Here is an 8,296-nt window from a genome sequence, read left to right on the forward strand (position 1 = left end):
AGGTTTTGAATTATTGTTCGAATAACCTTTAGGATTCCAAGAATTTCTTCCTGGTTTTCAAGGATTTTCTCCACATTTGATGGTACATAATATGGTATATTGCCATAATTTTTAACTGTCTTTTGAATTTCTATAAGATCTCTAGAGAGTTTAGAGGAATCTGATACTACTTATAGGAATCTGTTATTTTGAATCATAAGTTTATCTTAGAACTCTGATAAGTTCCTCTTTGCTCTTGATATCTAACCTTAGTTAGATCTTCATATATAAGATATTCCAAAGTTTTGGAATAAATCTTGCAAATAATTAACATCGAACTGAAGTTCGAATTTATGTTATTTGAGAAAATTCTCCTCAAACATTTAATTATATAATAATAATAAATCTTTATTTCTGAAATTATTTTTTCTCTGAATTCTGAAATCATTTACGACCCAATAAAATCAATTATTAAATTTATCGTATATAAAGGTGTTTTCACGGTGGGCCGCCAGTCCACAGGCACAATCACAGCACATATGCTGCATGCTGCTGCGTGCAGCTCACCCTGTAAATTTTCTAATTTTTTTTTTAAATAAAATATCCAGACACAATATATTATCCGGATTTTGACACATCACCTCCAAATATTCCCTCCACTTTGATTAAAATCCACGACAGTTAAATCCTTGACTAAATGTTTTTGAATAACTGTCAATGTTTTTGAATAACTGCCGAAGAAGCACGCTTACTACCCAAAAAAAAACGCAAACAAGAACACAAAAATTTTTTTTAATAAAACAGGTTTTTTTAAAAAAAAAAAAATCAAAGGAAACAAAACAAAATTACTTTAATATTGAATTAATTAGTTGGGAGAAGAAAGGATTTACATTAAAAAGGTAGGAAATAGAATTTAAAAAAAAATAAAAAAAAGGTTAGATGTACAACTAGGATTGTGATGGAACTAACAAAGGCACAAACGATTAATGTAAATTTTCAGTAGATGAATTATTATTATGAAGCAAAAAGGGAGGGGAGAGAGGAATAGGTTCAGTCCCATGCACTAGTCACACTAGGACCACATCCCCCACCATGACCAACAGACGTGCTGCTGCCATAACCACCATTCATTTGGCCCCCACCATAATAGTCCATTCCGCCTCGACTGAACGAGGCATCCCTACGGAAGTCACGACCACCAAATCTTCCACCCGAACCACCCCCTCCACGACGATTCTTTCCATATGAAGATCTGGCTGCGAAACGGGAAAGCCAAGCCGGAACTTCTTGGTTGGCTTCTTGCATCAAATCAGCCAGTGATTTGGCCAGTGAGGCATTGTTCTCGTTAAAGAACGCAGTTGCCAACCCGGTTTTTCCAGCTCGGCCAGTCCGTCCTATACGGTGGACGTAATCGTCAATGTCGTTTGGAAGATCAAAGTTGACAACATGTGCAACATGGGGGATGTCCAGACCCCGCGCTGCTACATCTGTGGCAACCAATATTGGTGTTTTACCGCTTTTGAAACATCTCAACGCATATTCTCGTTCCTGTTATCATACAAAAATAAATAAATAAATAAATAAATAAATAGATGGATAAAAACGAATGAATACGTAGTATAAAATGCTACATATACAACACTATAAGCAAATAAATTTTCTTTGATAAATCAATTGGCAGTACAGTCTGCATCGATATGTATGTAATCACATATCAAATAAGACCAATATATGGGAAGTGAGAACTGTCCAGATACTAATATCAAATTTTAGAAAAGCTTTCAATTGAATTTTGAGACGTCTTGAATAATATTCACTTTCAACTCATGCTACCACTCCAGATCATTGTCATCCATTCAAGATAAAAGTTGACATGTATTTATTCTCGTGCAAGTTTTATTGTGACGCATCATGTCATCCATGTCATACACATCAAGCTATCATCTGACTATCATGCTAGGTTCCTCTTTGAGCTCTCTATAACTTATAGTGGCATAGAAAAATGCCTAAAGCATAAGACTTGAGCAGATTTAACCAGCCACGATGTGAGTATTTGATATTTTTTAATCTAAAATATAACTTTCTTAACGAAATTCAACTTGGATGCTAACCCGGAACATTAAATAAGCACATTTTCGACAATTTCACTTCCTTGGTTAATCTTCATAAAAAAAATTCCTTGTTTAATCAATTTATACTTAAACCTCTAAATGCATGAGAAAAAAATAAAACCATCTCATGTGACTGCCGCATTGACAGTTACGGATAGAAAAAATGGTTACAGAAAGGAGGACAACCGGAACTAAAAGAAAGTGGAAAGGGAGAGGTGAGCGAAGGGGCATAAAATTAAAGAATGCAAAAACTTCAACGAATTATTAATTATTAAAAAAAAGCACAAGTATGCTATCTTGAGAAACTTACAGACTCAGAGAAGTATTTTTAGTGGTAGATGCACAAATAGCACTACGAGATTCAAAATTCAAATGTACACTTATTCTCATATAATGGGATGTCTAAAATAAATATTCCAATTTCAACATCCAGAAAATAATATAGGCCAAAATACTAGGCTAAAATGCTAACAACTTAAACACACCTGTTGAGTTCGATCACCATGAATGGCAGTGGCAGGGAAGCCATTAATGCTAAGCCAATGTTCAAGTGCATCAGCTCCCTTTTTCGTTTCCACAAAAACCAGCGTAAGAGATTGCTGTAATTCAGACACACAAAACAAAGTTGTTACACTAAATGAGGATTCAAAGAAATAACTACTTTTATGAGAAGATACACTGTGGAAGAGATGCATGGTTAGGAAACTTGTGGGCATTAACTAAAAATACAAATCAGGACATGTTTATTTCTATAACTATTTTCATAGATCTTTCAATAGTAATGATGAAAAATGTCATTTTGGAATGATTGGACACAATTAGTTGCAAAATTTTACCTTGCCATGAACAGCAGTTGCTAACTGTGCATGAAGGAGGTCCATCAAATGACTCCTTTTGTCAGTCTCAAGCACATATTCAACCCTTTGAACGATTAGATCAGTACTAGAACCAACTCTTCCAACTGCCAAAAACACGTAATTTGACAGAAAATCTGCTGCTAGCCTCTGTATGCCAATTAAAAGTTAGAAATAATTCACAAAGCTATACACCGGTAGATAGGTACAAAGTGACTTCAAAATGTTAATTAATGAGAGAATATTCTGAAATCTTAAACTAATTGCAAATCGAGAAATTGGTAAGGCGTTTGCAGGGAGTGAAACAATTTCATAAGTCATAACTGTTATGATATGGGTATCTTAAGGAACGAGAGATCTATTTAAGCATTCTGCCTCCCACTTGAAATTTACATTAACATTGAAGAACAGAGACGGTTCAGACAGAACATATCTAGCGTAAGCGCAAACAATGAAAATTTGACATCAGCGAGTATAATAAACACATAAAAATCCAGGAACAGCATAACCTGCATCCTCTGGTTAAAATTTGATGTTAATACATAACAAATTGGGAAATCTAGTAACAGAATATTCTGGTAATATTTCTCTGGTTTTATTTTGTTAGCAGGCAACGGATAATAATCAGTAAGGTTAGAATTTCCAGACATACCATTCTTTCTGCATATTAAGGTATTACAAATTTCAAAAAAACATAAAGAGACGCAATTATTTTACCAAGAAACAAAACATTTATACAGATAGAAGAATTCTTTAAATTTTTAGTTGCATAACTGGAGAACTTAGATATCCCACAGTGTTTATTGTTTGTAAATGTCATGAATTTATTAACAAAACTACACAAAAAATAAAATAGGAATAAGCAGCTCGGCTCATTTCCGCCCTCAGTAGGGCCAACAAGTAGTTAAGGCATTTGAAAGTCAGGAATAATTTAGGTTTTAACAGAGCAATTCAAACAAGAGTATTCATGAAGCCAGGACAAACCATTTTTGAACTTCTCACTTGTATGATGATGATATTATCAAAATGATATCGAAATTTAGGTATACACTATTCATTTGAGTGTGCACATCGTTGGTAGAAATTTTGTCATCGGCTTTTTATCAAATGATAGTTGCTGTGATAAGCAATCCCAAATTACAAAATCTTCTAGTTTGCAAAAAAATTCATCGATAAAATAATCTGAACAAAAGGGAAAAACAAAAAGCAGATTATATAATTCATGTATATATATGTGTTTTGACAAAAGCAAAAAAAATGCAAACAAAATATTCACCATATATAAATAAGTTTCACGTTCATATATGTAAGCATATAACAAAATGCATATAACAAAATGCAGACGATATTATTTCGTATATATAAATATATATCGTTTTAGATTCACATACACACTAATATAAACTATTTGGTGGGGTAAAAGGATAAGGAGATTGAAAGATGAAACTTGAAAGTGTTTCTTAGTCATCTCCTCTCCCTACATCACTACTTCATGACAACTGATGCTAATTACAATTAGGGCCAAGTGTTCTTGTTCTAATATAAACAGTTGAAGTCAGCTTCCATTTACAAGGTAACAAAGAGTTTTATTTTTCAATTGATTCTTGGTTATTATGACTAGTTAACATCACGTAGCTTAAAGTAATGCTTAAAAAAAACACCTGGATTTCTTTTGGAAAAGTGGCACTAAACAGCAATGTTTGTCTTATACCAGGAGGTGGCATGTCCATTTGCTGCACTATTTTCCTTATTTGAGGCTCAAAACCCATGTCCAGCATCCTATCTGCCTCATCCAGGGCTAAATACCTAATCATTTGCAATGAGACTCTTGCCCTTTCCAATAAATCCACCAAGCGTCCAGGAGTGGCGACAAGTATGTCCACACCTCTTTCAAGCTCTCGAAGCTGTCCATATATCATTCGCAATATTAGAATGGGAAGATCCAACAGATTCATATCACTATTATTTCAGGGAAGAGAGTGTTAAACCATATGAAGCAGTCTCTCAGGCTCCAGAATTTACGCAAATGATAAAATTTATCTATAAGATTCTTAAAACTAAAAGAAACATTTGCACTCAACAAATAATTGGTAAGATGGAGAATATATCGTGGAATTGTTGATCTATGTTATCTATCCTTGTATTTGTTTTAGGAATAATTGTTTACCTTTATGATGAAAAAAATCATTAGAGCCTAACAAGATCAAAGTGATAATAATAAACAAGCAACTCATGAAAATAAAATAATGGTCAGAACAACTAAAAAAACATTTTATTAAGTAATAAGTTGTTTGTCCTTATATACACCTAAGTTTATAGTTAAATAGCATAATGAGTAATAGGTTAGTCATAACAAAATAAAAATCGACAATGGGTATATATATGTGAATAATAGATTAACTAACTAATAAAAATCATATCATCACCAAACAAGTAAAAAAAGAGTAACAAATGTTGACTTAAAACCTACAATAAAAAATATAATTTTCATAAACAACTTGGAAGAAATAGTGAGTGAGAATGTGGAAAATTGTGTCATTTATAAAAAATTTACCGGTATCAATATAGTTTATTTCTGACCATCAATAGACAGGAACATCCAATATATAAAAACAACATGGGGCCTATTTTTGTTTAGGGTGTGTGTTCGTTTACCTCAAAAGAGGTGCTTTCAAATGAGATAAACAGCATACTTAACGTTCTCAAAGAACCAACTTAAACCCAAACATGACAGATGCATGAAAAGAATGAAACAAAGAATCTGTAAGATGGGTCACGACTGTTAGTCTTGAATTTATTAACTTTCTAAGCAACCTATACTCCAAGGTTTTAAAAATAAAATCCACTTGTGATGGGACACTTAAATCCAAACAGATAATGAAACATAAACTCAGAAAAATTTAGAGCTATGAAGAGTATTCAAGAATAAATAACAATTGAATTGACAAGTGAGAAGGATCAAAATTAAACCTGTAGATTTATGGGTGCACCGCCATAAGCAACAACCACCCTCACACCAGTTTGATATGAAAATTTTTTAGCTTCTTCGTGAATCTGTACAAAGATAAACAGACTTAGATTTCCACTACACCATCCTTACAAGTAAATGTAAAATGAATAACATTGGACAAGGTAATACAAGCTCACTTGGATTGACAGCTCCCTGGTAGGAGCAAGAATGAGAGCGATAGGAAATGACATGCGTGGCATGTGAGGTGGTCTTGGAGCAGATTGACTGCTTTTCATGACTCCACTTATGATTGGGAAGCAAAAGGCAGCTGTCTTCCCAGACCCAGTCTGAGCACAAGCCATCAAATCCCGGCCAGCAGTTGAAATTGGTATGGCATACCGCTGCACAGGAGTGGGCTTCACATATTTGCACCTCTTAATATTTCGATTTAAAGCTTCACCTAAATCAATCTCAGCAAATGTATTCACAGGAGGAGGAACATTTCGCCCACTGGTCTCCACCGGAATATCCTCATAAGCATCAAAATTGATCCCAGTATTCTCCTGTGAGCCAAAAGCTTCTTCAGAATCAATGTCATCTGGAAAAGGATTGACCTCTCTTTCCTTCCCACGATCCCAACTACCACTTCTATTATTCCATCCGCCAGTGCGGGTGATTCCTGCACTTCTATCATTCCTATAACCACCAGGATAACTTGCACCTATGGGTTGGCCACCATGTCCTTGTCGATCATTTCCAGACGCAACACCAGAATAGGAAAATGGAGCAGCTAGAGGGTCTGATGAAGGAGGTCTGTTTCTAAGATGCGGCGGAACATAACTTGATTTGACACGGGAAACTGCCCCCGTGTCATCACCTGCCGGCACCTTGTCAATCGAATCAGCCCAAGATGTAGGCATATTCAGAATTTAGCACAAAATCACCACTTTCTTTCACGGGGTCAATATTTCCTCAATTCCACTTAATCAAAATACCCGTTCAACAGTTCAACCCACGGTTTTCCTTCAGAATTATAACTTTCCAGGACTGAAATTCCAACCAAACACCCAAATGCTCACCACCATCAACCTTCCAAAACAAACGAGCCAATTATTCCGCTCAGACAAACTGGACTTGAAAGCCCTGATGAACACATCTGGAAAGAAAAATAAATAAATTTAAAACAAAAAAAGGAAACCAAACGGCAGACAGATTAGCATGAAATTCCGATGACCAAACCTTGACCATGTCCATTTATAAAACACGCACAAAGAAGAAAGCAACAGAAAAATCTTAATCGTCTCCCCTCCCAACAGCCACAAGCGTGGAAAATCCCTTAAAGAATAACCGAGAAAAAACACACCAACGGTAGGTAAAAATTTATTTAAAATATATATATATATAAAAAAGTAATCACTACAAAATAGTAATTAAAACAAAGTTAGAATGTAAAGTGGAAAAGATACGAGTAAAAGGCATACAGGTGATACAGAGAAAATAAGTGAAAGGGGTACGTACAATAGATTGGAAGGGAGAGAAAACAGAAACCCTAATTTCCCGCAATGGATGTGCGATCGAATGCGAATTTCACGAAAATCTTCGCGTTGATCTCTCTGTGTGCGTATGTGATTTGATGCTTGATTCTGTTATCAGCAAACGGATGGACGAAGGAGAGGGGGCAGCACACAACTGGGAATGGAGGCTGGAGTCCACCACCCGTGTAATTTCTCCATTAGAAACAAAACACGACTCATTATTTTATTTTTATTTTTTAAAATCCACAAAAGCAGAGTTGTTATATATAGAGTAGTTATATATATAGGCTTTCGTTAAAAATAACTATAAAAATGAGTTATTTCAATATTTTCAGTAGATAGCAGAATATTTTCATAAAATCTTTTTTGTTTATAAGAATCATTTACATGATGATGTATTGGTTAGATATCTTTTTATGATAGTCTACGGAATTTTTTCTCATTGAATGTCTTTTTCTTTTATAAGGAGAATGAAATCGCGATATTTAGTCATTATATATAAAGTTGAATCTTCTTCATCTTCTTTGGAAATATTGGCATATGATGCTTGAGAATCTGTATTATTTTTCTGTTTTTGTTACAAAAATTTTTGAAAATCATTATATAATGGATCATTTTGATCAATGAGCTAACAATATTTTGAGCTATAAGTTTATGTTTTCCATGTTAAGCAATAATATTAGGGGGTTTTCGCTTACCACCTCTTCCTCTATAAGAGGAATCACCTCTACCTACTTGGTACATTCCTGAAATCATGATAAATATTAACGGGTTAAGAAACCAGGTATATGGTTATCTTCACTTTTTTTGTAAATAATTTCAAAATGAAAAGGAGCCAAATGAGCATGTCATGTTGCAAACATTTTT

General features: G+C 34.3%; 1 protein-coding gene across 3 annotated transcripts; it reads right to left on the reverse strand.

The window, feature by feature from the left end:
* Positions 1-898: 898 nt before the first annotated feature.
* On the reverse strand, positions 899-7,654 carry LOC142530390 (DEAD-box ATP-dependent RNA helicase 37-like). Of its 3 annotated transcripts, XM_075636215.1 has the most exons (8): positions 7,443-7,654; positions 7,134-7,229; positions 6,092-7,050; positions 5,915-5,998; positions 4,606-4,848; positions 2,927-3,094; positions 2,576-2,689; positions 899-1,527 (listed from the first exon to the last, which is right to left on the reverse strand). In XM_075636215.1, the coding sequence occupies exons 3-8, from the start codon at positions 6,812-6,814 to the stop codon at positions 1,030-1,032; spliced, it is 1,830 nt and encodes a 609-aa protein (XP_075492330.1). In that variant the 5' UTR covers positions 6,815-7,050; positions 7,134-7,229; positions 7,443-7,654; the 3' UTR covers positions 899-1,029. The 3 variants fall into 3 exon arrangements, with proteins under 3 accessions (XP_075492330.1, XP_075492329.1, XP_075492328.1); XM_075636214.1 differs by lacking the exon at positions 7,134-7,229; XM_075636213.1 differs by lacking the exon at positions 7,134-7,229 and having other exon boundaries at positions 7,413-7,654.
* Positions 7,655-8,296: the final 642 nt, after the last annotated feature.

This window comes from Primulina tabacum, chromosome 17 (assembly GCF_025594145.1).
Source record: "Primulina tabacum isolate GXHZ01 chromosome 17, ASM2559414v2, whole genome shotgun sequence".
NCBI classification, from domain to species: Eukaryota; Viridiplantae; Streptophyta; class Magnoliopsida; order Lamiales; family Gesneriaceae; genus Primulina; species Primulina tabacum.

What these genes read in the sequence shown, in the direction of transcription:
- LOC142530390 (XM_075636214.1), bottom strand. Translation starts at nt 6,814, where the DNA reads ATGCCTACATCTTGGGCTGATTCGATTGACAAGGTGCCGGCAGGTGAT. An exon ending in CCAGGGAGCTGTCAATCCAA is followed by an intron (nt 5,999 to 6,091) that starts GTGAGCTTGTAT and finishes ATCTTTGTACAG; the next exon opens with ATTCACGAAGAAGCTAAAAA. An exon ending in CTTTTCCAAAAGAAATCCAG is followed by an intron (nt 3,095 to 4,605) that starts GTGTTTTTTTTA and finishes ATTGGCATACAG; the next exon opens with AGGCTAGCAGCAGATTTTCT.